The sequence below is a fragment of the Saimiri boliviensis genome, chromosome 14, assembly GCF_048565385.1.
Source record: "Saimiri boliviensis isolate mSaiBol1 chromosome 14, mSaiBol1.pri, whole genome shotgun sequence".
Classification (NCBI taxonomy): Eukaryota; Metazoa; Chordata; class Mammalia; order Primates; family Cebidae; genus Saimiri; species Saimiri boliviensis.
Window position 1 is genome coordinate 43,003,798 of NC_133462.1, and position 22,654 is coordinate 43,026,451.

The 22,654-nt window shown below is 56.5% G+C and overlaps 1 protein-coding gene across 4 annotated transcripts in view; it reads right to left on the minus strand.

Annotated features, from left to right (window-relative positions):
• The window catches only part of NFIC (nuclear factor I C), a 107,445-nt gene that overhangs the window by 12,292 nt on the left and 72,499 nt on the right, over positions 1-22,654 (minus strand). For 2 of the 4 annotated variants that reach the window (XM_003938796.4, XM_074384805.1), the window contains exons 7-10: positions 8,402-8,527; positions 4,847-5,031; positions 3,617-3,770; positions 82-167 (exon numbers count right to left, since the gene is read on the minus strand). In XM_003938796.4, coding sequence (XP_003938845.1) covers positions 82-167; positions 3,617-3,770; positions 4,847-5,031; positions 8,402-8,527 — 551 coding nt within the window. The remainder of the gene's footprint in view (positions 1-81; positions 168-3,616; positions 3,771-4,846; positions 5,032-8,401; positions 8,528-22,654) is intronic. The other 2 variants (XM_003938797.4, XM_010349449.3) reach the window with 2 other exon arrangements.

The following is a 22,654-nucleotide window of genomic DNA, read 5'->3' on the forward strand; positions in this document are numbered from 1 at the left end:
GCCCTCTTTGCTCTGAGCCCCCCTGGGCCGGCCCCTCTGCCCTGCCCCTCCCGCCCCCCCAGCCGGCCTCTTGGCCCCTACCTGTGCCTGATAAATGCCCGCAGGATCCCTTGGTCCTAATCCCACAAAGGAACGGTTTGCAGGGGACGTGTCGGGCGGAGAGTAGGCTGCAGGGAGGAGAGAGACCGAGAGCCCGTTAGCGAGGGGTCGCGGCGGCCGGGCGGCCCTGGGCCCAGAGAGGGTGGCCGCCGCCGGGTGCCACACAGCTGAGCCTCCGCACCCGGTGCCTGGGGCCTCAGAGCCTGCTGCCCTCCCCCGGCTGAACCGGGCCCCCTTGAAAGGCCTGAGGTCCCTGGGAGGCGGGGATCCTGCCTGGAGGGGCCCAGGGGTCACGGCTGAGATCGCCCAGGTGGGCGGGGTGTCTGCTGAGAGGGACGGCAGGGAGGACGGCTCCATAACTCACGAACCGCCTGTCAATTATCCAGGGTGTGCCAGTGCCCACCCCGTCCTGCCACCGCGGGCTGCCTCCGTGCAGGGTGCATGCATTATTGAGGGCGTTTGACTTATTCATCTTCCTCCCAGAGAGGGCAGAAGGAGGGCTGGGGGTGCGTACATACAGATGCGCGTGTTTATATTTCAAGTCTCAGCCATTCTGTTCTGCCGGCGTGTAACTCACCGCCTGGTGCCACGGCGGGGACGGAGGCCACAGACAGGCCGAGGAGAGGGGAGAAGCAGCCGAAACAGGCGGGGTCCCCAAGTTGTCTTGGCTAGGGTTGAGGGGAGCTGGAGGCAGCCAGGCTTAGCGGGAGAAGTGGGCTGGATCTGCAGTTAAGAGCCCCACTGCAGGGAAAGGGGGGTGGAATCCATGCCTATCCTGCCTTTATGAAGTGTCTACTGCATGCCAGGCACTGGGCATGATCACGCCGAGCCCTGAGCGGACCCTACACAGTATCCTGCATCTATTAAGTGTCTACTATATACCAGGCACTGGGCATAATCCCACCGAGCCCTGAGTGGACCCTACACAGTATCCTGCATCTCAAGTGTCTACTATATACCAGGCACTGGAAATCATCCCACCAAACCCTCAGTGGACCCTACACAGTATCTTGCATCTCTTAAGTGTCTACTGTATGCCAGGCACTGGGCATGATCACACAGAGCCCTGACTGGACCCTACACAGTATCCTGCATCTCTTAAGTGTCTACGATATACCAGGCACTGGGCATAATCCCACCGAGCCCTGAGAGGACCCTACACAGTATCCTGCATCTATCTTTTTTTTTTTTTTTTTGAGACGGAGTTTCGCTCTTGTTACCCAGGCTGGAGTGCAATGGCGCGATCTCGGCTCACCGCAACCTCCGCCTCCTGGGTTCAGGCAATTCTCCTGCCTCAGCCTCCTGAGTAGCTGGGATTACAGGCACGCGCCACCATGCCCAGCTAATTTTTTGCACCTTTAGTAGAGACGGGGTTTCACCATGTTGACCAGGATGGTCTCGATCTCTTGACCTCGTGATCCACCCGCTTCGGCCTCCCAAAGTGCTGGGATTACAGGCGTGAGCCACCGCGCCTGGCTCCTGCATCTATTAAGTTTCTACTGTATGCCAGGCACTGGGCATAATCCCACCGAGCCCTGAGTGGACCCTACACAGTATCCTGCATCTATTAAGTGTCTACTGTATACCAGACACTGGAAATAATCCCATTGAGCTCTGAGTGGATATGACAGGGTCCTGCATCTATTAAGTATCTACTGTATGCCAGGCACTGGACATAACCCCGCTGAGTCCTGAGTGGATACGACACAGTATCCTGCATCTATTAAGTGCCCACTGTATGCCAGGCACTGGGCACAATCCCACTGAGCCCTGAGTGGACCCTACACAGTATCCTGCATCTATTAAGCACCTACTGCATACCAGACACTGGACATAATCCCATTGACCTCTGAGTGGATTCTATGCAGTATCCTGTACCTGTTAAGTATCTACTGTATACCAGGTACTGGACATAATCCCATTGAGCTCTGAGTAGATCCTATGCAGTATTCTGCATCTATTAAGTGTCTACTGTATACCAGGCATTGGACATAATCCCACTGAGCCCTGAGTAGATCCTACGCAGTAACCTGCATCTATTAAGTGTCTACTGTATGCTAGGCACTAGGAATAATCTTACTGAGCCCTGAGTCGATCCTGTGCAGTATCCTGCATCTATTAAGTGTCTACTGTATGCCGGGCAGTGGGCAGAATCCCACAGAGCCCTGAGCGAATTCTATGCAGTCAATGCTCCCATTTCACAGAGGAGCAGGCAGGGATGGCTGGTGAGAATTACCACAGCCGCCTGACACAGCACAGCATCGGGCGCCACACAGAATGTCCTCCCTGACCCATGTCACCAGCTAATTCCCCACCATCCTGTGAACCGGGCACCACGGCAGACCCATTTTGCAGCTGAGAAAACTGAGGCTCAGAGAGGAGAAGACGCCTGCCTGAGGTCACACCGGGAGAGAGCTGCAGAGGCGGGATTCCAGCCCAGGGTAGATTTGGGGCTGACCCCCTCCAGCCAGTGATCAGAAGCCGGTTTTTACCGGCTGGCAGCCCCGGTTCTGGCAGACAGTGGAAACGGGGCAAGGAACGCTGGGGCAGGGAAAGAGGAGCCAAGGACACCTAGAAGGAGCCGTGGCCACCAACTGCTCAAGAGGGCTGTGGGGTCTCACTTGAGTGTGAGGGACAGAGATGTTCAAAAAGGGGGGTGAGGGGAAGATGGGGTCCTCTCTAGGCTCTGAGATGTCTGGCGGCCTGTGAGGGTGGGTGACCCACCCAAGCCTGCACAGGGGTTGCAGGGAGAGTCTGGGGGCAGAGGTGCTTTGGATAAACGGGGTGGGGGCAGAGCTGCTGCAAACGAACTCCACGCAGATCCTACGTGGTGTCCTGCATCTATTAAGTGTCTATGGTATACTCAGGCTGGGATCCCAGGGCCGAGGGGTCATCCAGTGGCCATCCAGAACCACATCCAGAGAGTGGAAAAGTCTAGAAGCTGCAGCGGCCGGCGACCCAGGGGCTTCCGGGTAAGGTGGCAGGTGAAGGGGGTCCCATCTAAAGGTGTGCTCCAGCCAGGTCACCCAAAGGAACTGGGCCGGATGTGGCTCATTTCTCCCCAAGAAGCCGGAACTCCAGAATGTTTTATGTGAAACGTCCTGATTTTAAAACGATCACACTGATTCTACTTTTCCACAAACGAAAGACCAGTCTGGGGGTCGAGTCTGGCCCTTGGGCTGCCACCTGAGATCTGTGTCCACCGACAGCTTCCCGACATACCAGGGAAGGTTTTCAGCAGCCTGCGGCGGGCACCGGGGTCCCCCAGGCTACTCAGCGAAGGGGACAGACCCTGGACTCTCACCCTGGGCTGTGGCTTGGTCCTGCCAGCCCCTAAGGCTGCCTCGGCCCTACGTGGCCAGACCACACGGCCCCTGGGCTGCTCTCCGGTGACCCACCAAACTCGCCAGGTCCTGCGGGGCTGGGCCTGACCTCTGACCTGGCAGTGGGGCTGGGGAGAGGACAGGCCTCCCTGCGGACGTCCGCCCCACCAGGGCACCGCTTCCCGCGTGCTTACAGGGCGAGGTCGGCGACGTGGCTCCTCCCTCGGAGGTGGTGGCGGGTTTGGTGACAGGGGGGAGCGCCAGCCGTGGCAGCCCCGGGGGCGGAGGAGCCAGCATCTGAGCGGAAAGGCAGTGGCTGGGCATTTTGAGCTGACCACTTCCATTTAACTGGGGGAACAGAGAGACACATGGTTAAGGACTGGGCTCCCCCTCTGCCTCGGTCTGCTGGCGCCGGCCGCCCCCGGCTCTGTGCACGGCCCGGGCGGGGAAGCTAGCAGGCTGGGGGGCCAGGGCGCGGGTGTGGCTGTGACGGGTCTGGTGGGTCTGAGGGGCCTGGGGACACCCACTTCCCGGCGTCACTCGAAGCCCGGCACTGCCGGGGCCTCGCTCGCTGCATGTCCCCCGTAAACCCCCTGCACGGCAACTCGACCGACGTCCTTCCAAACAGCGCCACGGCCTCCTCACAGCAAGCCCTCCGTGTGTGCCTCGTTCCATATAAGCACGCAACCGTCCACCACCCACGGCCTGGCCCATGCTTCCAAAGTCCAAAACACTCCCAACACCCAAAGCCTCCTGCGGAAGGCTGGCGAAAGCTGGCTTGCTTGAACTGAGTTTGGTAGTTTTTTTGCAATCAATTTCTTCCTGTCCTTTTTTTTCTTTCTTTTTTTTTCCCCTGAATCCTAACCACTAGACCACCAGGGATTTTTTCTTGTTGAGACAAGGTCTTGCTCTGTCACCCAGGCTGGGGTGCAGTGGCACAATAACAGCTCACAGCAGCCTCCACCTCCCGGGCTCAAGCGATCCTCCCACCTCAGCCTCTTCAGTAGCTGGGGCTACAGGCGCACACCACCATGCCTGGCTATTTTTAAAAGATTTTTTGTAGAAACCGGGTCACGCTCTGTTGCCCAGGCTGGTCTTAAACTCTGGGCTTATGCAGTCCTCCCGCCTTGGCCTCCTAAAGTGCTGGGATCACAGGCGTGAGCCTCTCCGCCTTGTTAACCCAAGGACGACCCACGCCGTTGCCGGGACCTGCGCAGGCCACCGACCCGTCTGAAACCCTCACATAGGAAAGCGTCTCAAGTCTTACCCAATCCAGCTGCCTCCCAGCCCTACAGAGGAGGGGATTTCAGAACCGAGTCTCCAGGACCCTTTAAAGCAGAGGTTGTGCGTTCGTGTGAGCACACGGCCCCCGGCGGTCACCTGGAGCCGCCAGGAGAGGCCCGGACGCACCCCGCCTGACTCACCGGTCCAGGCTGCTGGCTGGCTGGGTCGCAGGCCAGCGAGACGAGATCTTTGAGCGGGTCCTGGGGGTTGAGATGAGGCGGATAGCGGATGGCCGTGTGGGGGAAGTAGGTGGAGGCCGTCTGGGGCAGGATGGATGTCGTGGGGAAGTGAAGAGCGGAGGACGGGTGGGGGCTCCGGGCGATCCCTGCGGAGACAGCGGGAGGCGGGGGTTACTCGGGGGAGGAGGGGGGGCCAGCCGGTCTGCTCTGCGACCGTGTGACTGTGGTTCCTGCCTGCATCTCGGTGCGTTTATTTCTTTTCCCTTCTCCTCAAGTGCGTTTAATAATAATAATATCAACAACCAAAAAAACCCAGCAGCACATTTACCCCTAAATTCCCCGGCTCCCACGGCAACCCCAATGGGGCTGTGATATTATCCTTGTGTTTTAGTTTTACAGAGGTGGGGGTTTTGCCATGTTTGGAGGGTCTCAAACTCCTGGGCTCAAGCAATCCTCCCTCCTCGGCCTCCCAAAGTGCTGGGATTACAGGTGTGAGCCCCTGAGCCCGGCTGGCTTTTTTTTTTTTTTTTTTTTTTTTGAGACAGTCTGGCTCTGTTGCCGAAGCTAAAGTTCAGTGGTGGGACCTCAGCTCACTGCAAACTCCACTTCCTGGGTTCAAGCAATTCTCCTGCCTCAGCCTCCCAAGTAGCTGGGATGACAGGCGTGCGCCACCATGCCCAGCTAATTTTTGTATTTTAGTAGTGACGGGGTTTCACCATATTGGCCAGGATGGTCTCGAACTCCTGACCTCAAGTGATCTGCCTGCCTCGGCCTCCCAAAGTGTTAGGATTACAGGCGTGAGCCACTGCACCTGGCCCCGTCTTTTAACAGAGGATGACAAGGTTGCCTTCAGGGTATGTGCCACCTGACCAAGGCCACACAGCATCAGATGGCAGATCTCAAATCTGAATCCAGCCCATCTGGGCCCACGGCCTGTATTATAAAGCTGGGGTTGGCAAGCTCTTTCTGCGAATGGCTGAAGAGTGATTTTTTTTTTTTTTTTTTGAGACACAGTTTCACTCTTGTTGCCCAGGCTACAGTGCAATGGCATGATCTCGGCTCACTGCAACCTCTGTCTTCCGGGTTCAAGTGATTCTCTTGCCTCAGACTCCTGAGTAGCTAAGATTACGAGTGTGTGTCATCACACTAGGCTAATTTTGTATTTTTAGTAGAGACAGGCTCTCTCCATGGTGATCAGGCTGGTCTCGAACTCCTGACCTCAGGTAATCTGCCTGCCTCAGCCTCTCAAAGTGCTGGGATTATAGGGGTCAGCCACCGACCGTGGCCTTTTTTTTTTTTTTTTTTAAGAGATAGAACTTCACTTTGTCACCAGCTGGAGTGGCATGATCATGGCTCGCTGCAGCCTCAACCTCCTGACCTCAGGTGATTCTCCCACCTCAGCCTCCTGAGTAGCGGGGACTGCAGGCGTGTGCCACCACGCCTAGATAATTTTTTGTATATTTAGTAGAGATGGGGTTTCATCATGTTGCGCAGGCTGGTCTCAAACTCCTGGACTCAAGCAATCCACCTGCCGCAGCCTCCCAAAGTGCTGAGATGACAGGCCTGAGCCTCCGCACCCAGCCTAATGCCAGCACATCAAGAAGCCCCGTCCCCATCGGCAGTCACTCTTCACCCCACCCCCAGCCCCAGCACCCACACTTCCCCTCCCTTCTGTGGCTTGGCCTGTCCTGGACATTTCACAGAAATGGGGTCACACAGGGTGGCTTTTTGCGTCTGGTGTCTCTTGCTGAGTGGGACGTCCTCAACGTGCATCTGAGCTGTGGCCTGCATCAGAGCCTCACTCCTTTGCATGGCTGAGTCGTATTCTGTTGTGCTACCTGCCTTTTCCTTTTTCTAAACAGTTTAGTCCGCGATTTTTAGTGTTTTCACTATTTAGAGCAGTCACTCCCCCGCCTCCCCAGCCTCTGGCTGGATAGTAAAGATTTTTGGCTTTTGGCCATGTGGTCTCTGCTGTAGTTACTCAATGCTGCCAAGGCAGGGTGGGGGTTGCCACAGGACATATACAAAGGCGTGCTCGTGGCTGTGTGCCAATAAAACTTTATTCGAAAGAACAGGCGGCCAGAGGGCTGCTGTTTGCTGCCCGCTGGCCTTCATGACTGCTTTGATTTCAGTTTGCCTCTCTGTGTGTGACTGTGTCCTTGTAAGGAACGAAATGATTTATCACTAGAACATGAGATCGTAAGCAGTATTTGCGGCTTCCTGCAATTCACCCCCCTTAATCCCAATGGCAGCCACGGGAGGCGGAGAATTTTTGTTTTGCTTTGTTGAGAGGAAGTATCGCTCTGTCTCCCAGGCTGGAGTGCAGTGGCACAATCTTGGCTCACTGCAGCCTCCGCCTCCCGGGTTCAAGCAATTCCCATGCCTCAGCCTACTAAGTAGCTGGGATTACAGGCGTGCGCCACCATGCCCGGCTAATATTTGTATTTTAGTAGAGACGAGGTTTCACCATGTTGGCCAGGCTGGTCTTGAACTCCTGACCTCAGGTGATCCACCTGCCTTGGCCTCCCCAAGTGCTGGGATTATAGGCGGGAGCCCCCGCGCCCGGCCAAGGTAGAGCTGTCTTATCAGCCCCAGTTGACAGTTGGGGGAATGGACGGCTACCGTATGAGTGACCGGCTCAGCTCCCGACCTGTGGTTACCCAATGTCTATGTCTATCTGTGAGTGTGACCCCTCTCGGGTGACTTTGGTGGGGCCCCCTCACCTCTGGGTATGCGTGAGGCCCTGGCCCCGGTCTGAGCACTGGCCTCATGGTCTGTGAAATGGGGGTGCAGCCTGACCCTCAGGGTTCTGGGGAGGCTGCCTGCTGTGTGCTCAGCTGTAGGCTGTGGCCTCACTGGCAATTTCTTCTTCTTTCTTTCTTTTTTTGACGAAGTCTCGCTCTGTCGCCCAGGCTGGAGTACAATGGCACGATCTCGGCTCACTGCAACCCCTGCTTCCTGGGCTCAATCGAATCTCTTGCCTCAGCCTCCCGAATAGCTGGGATTACAGGCACCTGCCACCACACTTGCCTAATTTTTGTATTTTTAGTAGACACAAGGTTTTACCATGTTGGTCAGGCTGGCCTCAAACTCCTGACCTCAGATCATCTGCCCTCCTCGGCCTCCCAAAGGGCTGGGATTACAGACATGAGCCACCATGCCCGGCCTCACTGGCAGCTTCGGATCCTGTCTATCAGTCAGTGTCTAGGGTTGGAATGCAGGGATTGGATTGAGACAGGGGATGAGGAGAGTGAGGTGAAGGGTAAGCCCCAGGCTGCAGCCTCTCCTTATACAGAGGAGGAAACTGAGGCCCAAAGGGACTGAGACCAACCTCTCGGCAGGGCTGGGACCAGGTCCTGGGCGCTCTCCACCATGGCACCTCTATGTTTTTTTTCTCACTTAGAAATCTACAGCTATGGGACTCATGGTCAGACATCCAGTGGGACTTCCCTGGCTGTGAGAGGCCTGATCGGAGGGCCCTGCCACCCCTCCCCGCCGGGGTCCCGTGGGGCTCACCGCTGTGCACGGCGATGACGGGCCGGTGGTGCTGGGTGAAGCTGGAGAGTCGGGGAGAGTCCTGGGGGGACGGGCTGTTGAACGGTGACTTGTCCATCTCTGTCTTCTTCACCGGGGATGAGATGCCTGTGGAGGGGATGGGATGAGGGCGTCACAGACCGGTCACACCCCAGGAGCCCTGGACTTTCCCCAAAGCCAGCCTCCTGGGGCAGGAAGCCCCGTCACCCGGCCTCCTCTTCCCCCGGAATCTGGAGGGGGAGAGGCTGCCAGCTCATGACGCAGAGGAGTTCACGGAGGCTCAGAGCAGAGAGGGGCTGACCAGGGCAGCGCGGCTGGGGGATGCAGAGCCGGGTGCCAGCGCGTGGCCCGGGGCCTCACAGCCCGGCCCTCGCCTACTCTCCTTCCAGAGAGACAGGAAGGCTCAGGGCTTCCCCCCATCACCTGGGGGTCACTTGAGCCCTAGGAAAGGCGGCGGGGAGGGTGGCGAGGGTCAGGTCGGAAGCCCAGTTAGACCGTGACCGGCCAAAGGTGCACAGACAAACCCCCCGCTCAGCTCAGTGTTCCCTCGTCCACAAAGGAGGAAGGAACGGAGCCTCCCTGGGGCGGAAGTGACATGCAGCCACCCTCTGCAGTCTCTTGCTGGAATCACTCTGCAGACGGGGGCCTCACTACCTTCCCAGGCTGCCTGGAACACAAACCCCGACAGCTCCCAGCTCCGCCCCTCACACCTTCCTCAGTGAATCAATGAATGAAGAAACAGGTGGAAGCCAGACACGGTGGCTCACGCCTGCAATCCCAGAGCTTTGGGAGGTCGAGGCGGGCAGATCACTTGAGGCCAGGAGTTCAAGACCAGCCTAGACAACATGGCGAATCCCCATCTCCGCTAAAAATACAAAAATTAGGCAGGCTTGGTAGCGGGTGCCTGCAATCTCAGCTACTTGGGAGGCTGAGGCAGGAGAATCACTTGCACCCTGGAGGCGGAGGCTGCAGTGAGCCGAGATCGCACCGCTACATTCCAGCCTGGGCAATGGTGTGAAACTCCGTCTTAAAAACAAACCAACAGTTGATGGATGGACTCAGGTGGGCTCACCCACTAAACATGGGTTTCCCTCCCCATCCAGACAACCCCCTGGAAGGCCCCTGGGTGTGAGGGAAGCAGCTGGTCTAGGGTTCAAACCCCAGCTGGCCGTGGAGGCTGTGCGACCTGGGCGAGCCACCGCGTCCACACCTTTTCAGAAAACGGGATTCTACGAAGCTCTGGAATTTCCATCCGGCGCAGTGTGGGAATGACGCTTGTGAGGACTGGCCCAGGCTGCCTGGGTGGGTGAAGCCCACAAGAGTCCCAGATCCTGGGGCATCGGGCATTCTCCGAGGATGCCTTCAGCCCCGCTATTCCGAGGAAATGCCAACCGCCCCGCTCAAAGAATGTTATGGCAGGAGCCGCTGCTGCTGCTATTAGGGGTGAGTGGGGAGATGACAGGGCACCCGTTCCCACTTTCACCCCGGCTTCAAAAGTAAGCGAGAACACAGAGCCCCAGAGAGGGCCACTTTGGGTATTTCGAGGAGTCTGGGGTGGAGTCTGGCTCTGGAGCTGAAATGCCTGGGCCTCCTCGGGACGGGTGGTGCCTTTTTCTTTTTTCTTTTTGAGATGGAGTCTTGCTCTGTCGCCCAGGCTGGAGTGCAGTAGCATGATCCCAGCTCACCCCGACCTCCGCTTCCCGGGTTCAAGCAATTCTCCTGCCTCAGTCTCCCAAGTAGCTGGGATTACAGGTGCCCATCAACACACCTAAATTTTCTATTTTTAGTAGAGATGAGGTTTCACCATCTTGGCCAGGCTGGTCTCCAATGCCTGACCTCGTGATCCACCAGCCTCCGCCTCCCAAACTGCTGGGATTACAGGCGTAAGCCACCACACTTAGTCATTGTTTTTTTTTTAAGTCTCACTTTGTGGCCCAGGCTGGAGTACAGTGGCGTGATCTCGGCTCACTGCAACCTCTGCCTCTCAGGTTCAAGGGATTCTCATGCCCCAGCCTCCCAGGTAGCTGGGATTATAGGCACCCACCACCAGCCCGGCTAATTTTTGTATTTTTAGCAGAGACGGGTTTCACCATGTTGGCCAGGCTGGTCTAGAACTCCTGGCCTCAAGTGATTCACCTACCTCGGCCTCCCAAAGTGTTGGGGTTACAGGCGTGAGCCACCGTGCCTGGCCAATTTATGTGTCACCAGGCTGGAGGGCAGAGGCACGATCATGGCTTACTGCAGCCTCAACCTCCTGGGCTTAAGTGATCCTCCCACCTCAGCCTCCCAGATAGGTAAATGGGACTACAGGCATGCACCATCAGGCCCAGGCAATTTTTTTTTTTTAGAGATGGAGTCTTGCTATGTTGCCCAGGCTGGTCTCAAACTCCTGGGCTCAAGGGATCCTCCTATCTTTGTCTCTCAAAGGGCTGGAATTACAGGCGTGAGCCACAGCACCTGGCCCCAAGGAAGCTTTTTCAAGTGAGGACTAAAGGTCACATCTTGCCTGGACAATGCCGTGTCCTGGGCCCTACCTGATCCCTAGGAATGGCATCTCAGGGCGGTGTGCCCTGGAGAGCCACGTTTTTAGGAACGATTCTTAAGTTTCTTGTAAGGTAAAACATGGACTGAGACCGTCCAAACAAGGTGATAATTGAGCTTCCCTCTGACCTGGCCCTGAGCACCCTCCCTCCAGGCTATCTCAGATTAGACCTTTGGGCACTGCAGGGTGCTGGGCAGTGTCCCTGCCTCCACCCACTCCATGCCAGGGGCACCGCCAGTTACAACAACCACAGATGTCCCCAGACATCACCAGAAGTACCCTGGGGTAGACTCACCCCTGGGTGAGACCCCCTGGGTTAGGGGATTCCACAGACCCTCCAGGAGACTGTATCCCATGATCCTCTGACCCTGACCCACTGAGGCCCCAAGAGGCTGCACACATTGAAATCCACACCTTGAGTGGGGGAGGGAGAGAGGAGGAGAGTCCCAGGAGCTGGGTCCCCCTGGTTTCCACTGTCCGCCCCATGGGGAGCTTCCAAATTATTTTCCAAATAATTCACTCAGGATTTCTCAGTCTCAACACTGCTGATGCGGGGGGCCAGCTCAGTCTCTGTCGGGAGCTGTCCTGGGCGCTGCAGGGTGCTGAGCACCAGGGATGTCCCCACATGTCACCTGGTGTCCTTGAGTGACGCCCTGATGAGAAACGGTGTGTTCCTGTGCCTTGGGTCCCCTGCTGATGGTTCCACAGGCACCTGCAAGCATCTTGAGGCACCCCGCCTTGCCAGCCTGTCCCCCCGCCTCGCCAGCCTGTCCCCCCGCCTCGCCAGCCTGTCCCCCCGCCTCGCCAGCCTGTCCCCCCGCCTCGCCAGCCTGTCCCCCCGCCTCGCCAGCCTGTCCCCCCGCCTTGCCAGCCTGTCCCTGCCACCTCTGTCCTCCCAGCATTGCTGCGTCCTTCCCCAAATGGGGTCACCACGCAGGGAACTTCCGTTCTCTCTGATGGCTGTAGCCCAGGGAGAGCTCAGATCCTGGACCGAGCCACGGGGGATGTGCAGCTTCTCCTCTGCTTTCTTGGTTAGGGAACCAGCTGTCCCCATGGCCCTGCACATATCACGCTGTGTGGGAGCAAAGGTGTCACTGGGACACTTCCCAGAAGCAGGTCAGCAGGGCCGAGACCCTGGGAACACCCGGCTCTGGAGGAGACTGGCACCCAGGACACCCACACAGGGGCCAGGAAGGGTGATGCCTCCACTCATGCCTGGCCTGTGAACACTCACGGGGGAATACTGGTGAGGCCTGGGCATGGAGGCTGAGCCAACCGGAGTGGCCCCACTACCCGGCAGGATGCCAAGAAGTCTGTGGCCAGGCTGGGCCCCAGCAGCCAGGCCCGGGAGTTTTCCAAGGCAGGAGGATGTGGGAGGACTGAGGGTGGCCTGGAGCCAGGGAGGTCAGGCTGGTCCTGTTGGCACGTGTATGCGTGTGTGTGTACGCCTGTGCACGTGTGTGTGTGCATGTGAGCATATGTGCATAGCTGTGCAATGTGTGTATACATGTGTGTACGCCTGTGTGTGTGTGCATGTGAGCCTATGTGCATAGCTGTGCAATGTGTGTATACGTGTGTACGCCTGTGCACGTGTGTGTGCATGTAAGCATATGTGCATAGCTGTGCAGTAAGTATACATGTGTGTATGCTTGTGCACGTGTGTGTATGCATGTGAGCATGTGCATAGCTGTGCGATGTGTATACGTGTACGGCTGTGCACGTGTGTGCATGTGAGCATATGTGCATAGCTGTGCAATGTGTGTATACGTGTGTACGCCTGTGCACGTGTGTGCGCATGTGAGCATATGTGCATACCTGTGCAATGTGTGTATACATGTGTGTATGCCTGTGCACGTGTCTGTGTGCGCACGTATGCATGTCTGTATGTGTGCATGTGAATACATGCATGGTGTGAGTGTGCTCATGTATGCATGCCTGTGTATGTGTGCACATGTGCATGTCTGTGTATGCCTGTGCACGTGTGCATGTGCACAGCTGCATGCATGCATGCCTATACACGTGTGTATGCCGTGAGTGTATGTGCATGTGAGCATGCCCACGCACTGTGTGCATGCATGCATGTGTGTATGCCTGCACAGGCATGTTTACACTTATGCATGTGTGCACGTCTGTGCATGTGTCTACGTATGTGTGTGCATGCGTGTGTGTGCATGTGAATACATGGATGCATGTGTATGCCAGCACCCGCATGTTCATCTGTGCATGCTTGTGTGCACGTGTGCAAGTATGCATGCGTCTATGTGTGCATGCCTGTGCACGTGTGTGGATGTGTGAGATCAGGCACACATGTGTGCGCATGTGTGGAGGGCTGGCAGCTCCCTGCAGGCACAGGGCCATGGCGGGAATGAGGTTAGGGGTTGTCAGACGCTCACTTAGGAGGATTTCCTAGAACAGCTTGTTCTGGATGGAAATAGTCTGCCCCAGACTCCACCCCTCGCCACCACATCCCTGCAGACACCACTAGAGCTTCCTGAGATGGGGCTTGCGGGAGCCAGGGCAGGGCAGGAGGGAGGGGGGTGCAGCCCAGGCACCAAGAGAATGAACAGGCCTGCATGTTCCCGGCAGGCTCTGACCCCCGCACCCCGCCTCCACGCATCCTCCATCTGTTCAGCAAGCATGCCGGGGGCCCCGTGGGGCTCTGCCGTCTGATGCACATGATGCCTGCCAGTCCCCCGTCCGGGCACACACCTCCCTGTTCAGCCAGCGGGCCTGTGCATCCCCTGTCCATCTCAATGGCCATCTTTCTACTCAGGGGATACATGGACGTATCCACATGCCTCCTGCATCCTGCACGGCCTCGCCTGAGAATACCGACTGCAAGGAGCACTGGGGCCTGCGGCTCCCCCATCCGAGCTTCCTCCTGTCTGTTTAACAAACACGCCCAACTGACCTACCCTCTGTATTGAACAAAAGGCCTGCATCACCCAGCCATCTGCTCAACAAACAAGCCCATCTCCCACTGGAAATGCCCACTCCCCCAGGGACCGAGTCTCACTCATGCTGGGTCTCCAGGGTCCAGGGTCGGGAGGGGGCCCCACACAGGGCAGGTGGAGTGGGCAGAGGCACCGACACAGGGCAGGGACCTGCTGGGGACGGCAGCGACCACTAGGCGTTGATAGTGCACTAAGGTCTCCTCTAGGTCCTGTGGACATTTAGGACCGGATCGTTCTCCGGGGTGGGGCCATCCTGGGCACCGCAGGGTGCTGAGTGGCATCCCTGGCCTCCACCCATTCCATGCCAGGAGCACCCTGCAGTCATGACAACCACAAATGTCCCCAGATGTCACCCAGTGTCCCCTAGGGGCAGGATCACCCCTAGGTAGAACCCCCTGGCTTAGAGGATTCCACAGACCCCCAAGAGACTGTGTCCCAGGATCCTCTGCCCTGCTGAGGTCCCAGGAGGCTGCACACATTGAAATCCCACCCTGAGTGGGAAGGAGAGAGGAGGAGAGTCCCAGGAGCTGGGGTCCCCCGGTTTATACCGCCTGCCCCGCCGGGAGTTTATTCTGGTGTCTGGTGTGAGCAGGGGACAAGAGTTAATTTTTCTGTTGTTTTTTTGAGACAGGGTCTCTTGCTCTGTTGCCAAGGCTGGAGTGCAGTGGTGCAGTCGCAGCTCACCGTAGCTTTGATCTCCTGGGCTCAAGAGACCCTCCCAACCTCAGCCTCTCCGGTAGCTGAGACCACAGGCACACGCCACCACATGCAGCTAGCTTCATATTTTTTTTGTAGAGACAGGGTTTCCCTACGTTCTTGAACTCCTGGGCTCAAGCGATCCTCCTGCCTCGGCCTCCCAGAGTGCTGGGATTAAAGGTGTGACCGGACACACCCAGCCTCAATGTTTTTCCACGTAATTAACACATACTAAACACAGGATTCTCAGCTTCAGCACTGGAGACATTGGGGCTGCCTGTTCTTTGGAGCAGGGTCGTCCTGGGCACTGCACGGTGCTGAGCAGTGTCCCTGGCCTCCACACGCTCCATGTCAAGAGCACCCCCAGTTGTGACTACCACAGATGTCCCCAGACACTGCCCGGTGTCCCTGGGGGTGTGGCAGCATCGTCCTGGGTGAGGACCGTCTGTGAAGGCACAAGCCTCACCCTCGTGCACTGCGGTCCTCACAGCTGCCGCGTGAAGAGCTTACAGGAGCTGTGCCCATTTCACTGAGGCCGGATGGGGGCGGACACTCGCCTAAGGCCACAGAGCGAAGAGGGGGAGTGGGGGTGGAGCTGGAACCTGACTGTCCCTCCCCAGGCCACGCTCTACTAGCCTCCACCCTGGGGTAGAAAAAGGGACGGGCAGGCCAGGCTCGGTGGCTCAGGCCTGTCATTCTGCACTGTGGGAGGCCAAGGTGGGAGGATCACTTGAGGTCAGGAGTTTGAGAACAGCCTGGCCACCATGCTGAAACTCCGGCTCTACTAAAAACACAAAAATTAGCCAGGCGTGGTGGTGGGCACCTGTAATCTCAGTCCCAGCTACTTGGGAGGCTGGGGTGGGAGAATTGCTTGAACCCGGAAGGCGGAGGCTGCAGTGAGCTGGGATTGTGCCATTGTACTCCAGCCTGGGCAAGAGAGCCAGACTTTGACTCAAAAAAAAAAAAAAAAAAAAAAAAAAAAAAACGCTGGGGAAGCCCTGGTGACAGAGGAGAGAATGAACGGGGGTTGCCTGCCCCGCCCTGGGTAATAACTGGCCGAGGATGGTGCCTGTGTTGCCTCTGAGGGGGGGTCACACAAGCAGCAGAAGCAAATCACAGTCGGGCTGCTGGCGGGCGCCTTCCTCCACCCACGCAGCTGGGTAAGCAGGGAGGCCTCGCAAGGAGGTGGCCAGGAGAAAGGGCACGCCTGGCCCCGGCCCCAAGCGGGCAGAGCCTAGAGGCTGGAATGTGGGGCCTGGAGGCGTGGAGCGGGGGTCTTGCCTGGCATGGGGCTGGCACGATCCCCCCAGGCCTCTGTGAGGGTCAGGGTGGGGGACCAGCGGAGCACTGCCCCCAGGCTGCCGGAGGAAGGGAGAGCTGCTCTAATCAGCTTAACCCCCTTAATGAGCGGCTAATTGGGGACTGTCTAGACAGGAAGCTGGGAAGTCCTAGGAGGGGGAGGAGGGGAGAGGGGGAGGAAGAAGAGGAGGAGGAGGAGAATTCCAGGGCGGCGGCCATGGCCAAGGGCACCTCTGGGAGAGACCCTGCCTGCCTGGGGTCCTGTTTTGTGTCCCCCTCTCTGTGGAGACACCTGGCTTGGCACAGGCTTGCAGCCTGCAACGATAAGCCTGGCCCTTCCGTGCCCCCGGGCCCTCTGGCCCTCCCTTGGTCCAGCCATGGGGGTAAGGCTGGGCCCCACTGGGAAGCTCAGGGACCCCGCTCCAGCCCAGGGGCCAGACCTGTCTCCAGGCGTACCTCTTGGGACTTCAGTGGCTGTGAAATGTTTCTCGATGCAGGCCACGGCCACGGGAAGGAACCCAGGAAGCGACCCAAGAAGCATCGGGCATAAGCTCTGGGCTCTGCCCCTTCCTGGCTGTGGGCCCTTTGGGCCTCAGTTTCCCCACCCGTCAACTGATGGCCAGGGGCAGGCCTGATCTCATGGAGCGTTACGGGGGAGGGGAAATAACCTGGCTTAGGACATCACAGATGCCCCATAAAACAAAGAGAGCGAGGTGCCCTGAGTGGGGTCCCTGGGAATGGCCACGTGGTTCTGTGCCCATGTGCACCTGCCTGTCACTGGGGTGACCTGGAGCAGGTGACGTCACCTCTCTGAGCCTCAGGGTTTCCCTCTGCAAAATGAGGCGCCTGCCAGTCACCTCCGCAGGGCTGTCTGGGACAAAAATGTTGGGAAGGGCATGAGAGAGAGAAAAGGCTGCCAGCCGGGTGCGGTGGCTCACGTCTGTCATCCCAGCACTCTGGGAAACAGAGGCAGGAGGATCGTTTGAGCCCAGGAGTTCAAGACCAGCCGGGGCAACACAGGGAATCCTGTCTCTACAAAAAAAAACCACAAAAAAATCGCTAGATGTGTTGGCGTGCGCTTGCAGTCCCAGCTACCCGGGAGGCTGAGAAAGGGTTGAGCCCAGTGAACTGTGATCCCACCACTGCACTCCATCCTGGGTGACAGAGCAAGATCCTATTTGGAGAAAAAAAAAAAAGGCCGGGCGCGGTGGCTCATGCCTGCCATCCCAGCACTTCGGGAGGCCGGGGTGGGCAGATCACCTGAGGTCAGGAGTTCAAGTCCCGAATGGCCAACATGGTCAAAACCCATCTTTACTAAAAATACAAAAATTAGCCAGGCATGGTGGTGGGCGCTTATAATGCCAGCTAATTGGGAGGCTGAGGCAGGAGAATGGCTTGAACACAGGAGGCGGAGGTTGCATCGAGTCGAGATCACGCCACTGCATCCAGCCTGGGGGACAGAAAGAGGTTCCATCTCAAAAAAAAAAAAAAAAAAAACCAAGAGTGGCCGAGACCAGGGGTCACACACCTTCTCCCCTTTCCCTTATACAAGGAGATTCTGTTCTCAGGAGACACTGGGCCATGTCTGGGGACGTTTGTGGTTCTCACCACTGGGGGGTGCTACTGACGCAGAGTGGGCAGAGGCTGCCCCACCCCAGAGGACGATCTGGCCCCGAACGTCCACCGCACAACTCCCAAAACCGCGGCTCTCTCTGCTGGGAACAAGCTCCCATCATTTTCCCTGCGGATGAATCCACTTAAATCGTCCGGGTTGCAGCTTAGCCATGAATTAATAATAAACCCAGCTCTCACGCCCCAACTGCACGCTTTGCGTCCTGCCCTGGGCTACGGGTGTTAACATTCTTCTATTGTTTTCTCGCCACTGGGATGCTGAGCCAGAGTTTTGTGAGATGGAGTTTGGCTTTTGTTGCCCAGAATGGAGTGCAGTGGCGTGACCTCGGCTCACTGCGACCTCCGCCTCCGGGGTTCAAGTGATTCTCCTGCCTTACCTTCCTCCCCCCAACCCCCCCGCCGCCGCCCCCGGTAGCTGGGATTACAGGCATGCACCACAATGCCCAGCTAATTTTGTATTTTTAGTAGAGACAGGGTTTTACCATGTTGGCCTGGCTGGTCTGAAATTCCTGACATCAGGTGATCTGCCTGGCTTGGCCTCCCAAAGGGCTGGGATTACAGATGAGCCTTTCTTTTTTTTTTTTTTTTTTTTTTTTTTGGAGACGGTCTTTCTCTGTTGGACCCGATGGAGTGTAGTGGTGTGATCACAGCTCCCTGCAGCTTTGACCTCCTGGCTCAGGCGATGCTCTGACCTCAGCCTCTTGAGTAGCTGGGACTACTATGTCATGTTAATTGTAATTATTATTTTTTGAGATGGAGTCTTGCTCTGTTGCCCAGGCTGGAGTGTAGTGGCATGATCTTGGCTCACTACAACCTCCACCTCCTGGGTTCAAGCCATTCTCCTGTCTCAGCCTCCAGAGTAGCTGGGTCTTCAGGCGTGAGCCACTATGCTCAGTTAATTTTTCTGCTTTTTTTTTTTTTTTAGTAGAGACAGGGTTTCACTATGTTGGCCAGGCTGGTCTCGAACTCCTGATCTTGTGATTCGTCTGCCTCGGCCTCCCAAAGTGCTGGGATGGCAGGCAGGAGCCGCCGTGATCAGCCATTTTTTTTTTTTTTTTTTTTTTTTGAGGTGGAGTCTGGCTCTGTTGCCAGGCTGGAGTGCAGTGGCATGATCTCGGCTCACTACAACCTCCACCTCCTGGGTTCAAATGATTCTCCTGCCTCAGCCTCCTGAGTAGCTGGGACTACAAGTGTCTACTTCCCCACGTCCAGCTAATTTTTGTGTTGTTAGTGGAGATGGGGTTTCACCACGTTGGCCTCAAACTCCTGACCTTGTTATCCGCGCACCTCGGCCTCCCAAGGTGCTGGGATTATGGGCCTGAGCTACTGCGCCTGGCCTTTTTAAAATAGAGATGGGGTCCTGTCACGTTGCTAGGATCACAGGTGTAAGCCACTGCGTCCAGCCGGTAACCCGATCCTAAGGCAGAGGAAACTGAGGGGCACAAAGGCTAAGGAACCTGCCAAAAGTCACGCAGCTGGAGATGCAGAGAAGCCAGTTGCCCAAGCTCCTCACTGCTCTGTCACCCTGATGCTCCTCCTCTGGGGTGTAGTGACCTGGATAAGCACCCATCTCGCTCAGTAGGCTGTTAGCCCCTGGAAAGCAGGGACAGGAGTCGGTTGGAACATCTCTGCGTCCCCAGGGCCCCGGGCAGAGCCAGCACACAGTAGGGCTTTACAGTGAGGAGAAAACCCTCGGGAGGGAGTGAGTTTGCCATCACCTGAGGTAATCAAGCGGAAGCTGCAGGAGTACAGACCTCTGACATGCCCCGCCAGCTGCGATTCCCGATCACACAGCAGGGGCTGGTAGAGGATTCCTCTCTGTCTTCCCCCACTGCAACCACCTCTTTCTCCAGTGGAAGGGGTTGCCGGGGACCAGCCGGGCAGAAAAGTCAGACTGAGCTCCAAACACTCTAACATTTCCTCTCTCTTAGTATGTTTTGAGTTTCCTCAGTGGAAAGCTAGATTCTTTATTTTCAGCCTTTCTCCTCACCTAACACACAGACCAAAAGTTACGATTTTTCCTCTCAGGGCTGCTATGGCTCATCACCGAGGAGGTCGCTCACAATAATTAGTGTGCAGTTTACATTATGACAGTCTCGTCAATTACGCAGTTAATGAGAAGCGACCACCAGCGCCCGGTGGCCGATGCAAGCCATCCCAGCACTTTGGGAGATCACTTGAGGTCAGAAGTTCAAGACCAGCCTCGCCAAAAGGGTCTCTACTTGGTGCCACCAAGGTGAGGGGTGCCATCTCTCAAAGCAAGTGAGACTCCGTCCCAAAACAGAAACAGCAAACAGACAAATAAAAAGAACCTAATAAAGAGACAGGTCCCTCGAGAGACGGAGGCTCTGGGGGCCCACACTGCGGGAGAGAGAAGTCTCAGAACCTGAAACGTCACCACCAGACGCATCTGAGACCGCCGGAAGGAGACAGGAATGTTATAAAGACACGGATGACAAGGACCTCTCCCGTTTCCTCAGCAAGCCGCGTATCCCAGACGGTGGCTTCACACACGATCCTACTCCTTCCTCCTCCGGTAGCTCCCAAAAGAACAATTATTATTCACATCACTCCCCCATTGTGGAGATGAAGAAACTGAGGCTTAGAGAAATTAAATTATGTGCCCAAGGTTACACAGCTAGGCACAGGCAGAGCGGGGACACGATCACAGGTCTCTCCAATGCCTGAAGCTCACCTCTTACTCCTCATGTTACGCAGCTTCTCAGAAATCCTACAGGTGGCCGGGCGCGGTGGCTCACGCCTGTCAACCCAGCATTGGGAGGCTGAGGCGGGCAGATCACCTGAGGTCAGGAGTTCGAGACCAGCCTGGCCAACACGGTGAAACCCCGTCTCTACTAAAAATACAAATTAGCTGGGCGTGGTGGTGGGCGCCTGGAATCCCAGCTACTCAGGAGGCTGAGGCAGGAGAGTTGCTTGAACCCGGGAGGTAGAGGTTGCAGTAAGCCGAGATCGCGCCACAGTACCCCAGCCTGAGTGACAGAGCAAGACTCCACCTTAAAAAACAAAACAAAACAAAAAAAAGAAGGGCCAGGCGTGGTGGCTCACACTCAGAATCCCAGCACTTCGGGAGGCCGAGGTCGGGGGATGACTGGAATTCAGGAGTTCAAGACCAGGTTAGGCAACATAGTGACACCCCATTTCTACCAAAAAATCAAAAAAAAATTAATGGGGTGTGGGGATATGCGCCTGTAGTCCCAGATACGTGGGAGGCTGAGGCAGGAGGATCACTTGAGCCTGGGAGGTCGAGGCTGCAGTGAGCTGTGACTGTACCACTGCACTCTAGCCTCAATGACAGAGCAAGACCCGGCCTCAAAGATAAAAATACAGAGAAAGGAGGCCCCGTGGGTGCAGGGAGGAGAGACAGGAAGAAGGGAGACGCACCACATCTGGTTGGGTGCAATGGCTCACACAGACAATCCCAGAACTCTGGGAGGCTGGGGCAGGAGGAGCACCTGAGCCCAGGAGTTTGAGACCAGCCTGCACAACACAGTGAGACCTCATCTCTACAAAAAAAGAAAAAGAAAAAGAAAAAATTGGCCAGGCATGGTGACGTTTGTCCCCGATACTCAGGAGACGCAGGTGGGAGGATCACTTAAACCCGAGACGTTGAGGCTGTAGTGAGCCATGATCATGCTACGACACGCCAGCCCTGGGGAGAGTGAGACCTTCCAACAAAAAAAAAGGAAAAAGAAAGAAAACAGCCTGGGCGAGGTGGCTCACATCTATAATCCCATAATCCCAGCACTTTGGGAGGCCGAGGCGGGTGGATCACCTGAGGTTGGGAATTTGACGCCAGCCTGACCAACACGGAGAAATCCTGTCTCTACTAAAAATACAAAGTCAGGCCGGGCGAGACTCTGTCTCCAAAAAAAAAAAAAAAAAAGAAAAAAAAGAAAAAGAAAAAGAAAGAAAATAAATTTCCACGTTTATTGTGAGCCTTTGTGTTACGTGCCAGGCCTGTTTTACAGACATGATTAATTCACTTAATCCCCATGACAACCCCAGGCGAGCGAAACGGTACTGCAGGTACCAACACCCTCATTTTACAGATGAGGAAACTGAGGCTCAGAAAGCTGGAGTCGTTAGGAAGCTGCAAGGGCTGAGCGATGGACCTAGGCAGGTGGACCACTGACCCCACGCACGGATCCACTGTGCTGCCTCGTGGGGCCCTGTACAATAAGGCACCACATAGAGCAATGCTTGTAAAACTTAGGGGCACAAAGTCTGCTGAGAATGTGAGGGATGGATGCCAGGGACACCCTCTCCAGCATCACACAAGCCCACAGGCCATTTCACACACAGTTTCCTGAAAGTCTCCTGTGCCAGCCGGCCAGAGAGCAGGACCTTAGAGGGAAAGGAAGTCTTTTTTTTTTTTTTTTTTTTTTTGAGCGGAGTTTCGCTCTTGTTACCCAGGCTGGAGTGCAATGGCGCGATCTCGGCTCACCGCAACCTCCGCCTCCTGGGTTCAGGCAATTCTCCTGCCTCAGCCTCCTGAGTAGCTGGGATTACAGGCACACGCCACCATGCCCAGCTAGTTTTTTGCACCTTTAGTAGAGACGGGGTTTCACCATGTTGACCAGGATGGTCTCGATCTCTCGACCTCGTGATCCACCCGCCTCGGCCTCCCAAAGTGCTGGGATTACAGGCGTGAGCCACCGCGCCCGGCGGAAAGGAATTCTTTAGATGAAAACGACAGTGGAGACAGGGACCCCAAATAAGGGAAATCTTTGGAGAAAGCCCTTGGGGAGACAGGAAATAAACACAACCTCAAGGAGCTGGCGTTCAATGGAAAAAAGACCCTGTGGAGCTGCCGATCCTAAGGAATAGGAACCCTGTTAAGAAAGACACCCTAGGCAGGCGCGGTGGCTCACGGCTGTGATCCCAGCAGTTTGGGAGGCTGAGGCGGGTGGATCACCTGAGGCCAGGAGTTCGAGACCAGTCTGGCCAACATGGTGAAACCGCGTCTCTATTAAAAATACAAAAGAGTAGCCAGGCATTGTGGTGGTGTGTGCCTGTAGTCCCAGCTACTTTACTTGGGAGGCTGAGGCAGGAGAATCGTTTGAACCCAGGAAGCAGAGGTTGCGGTGAGCC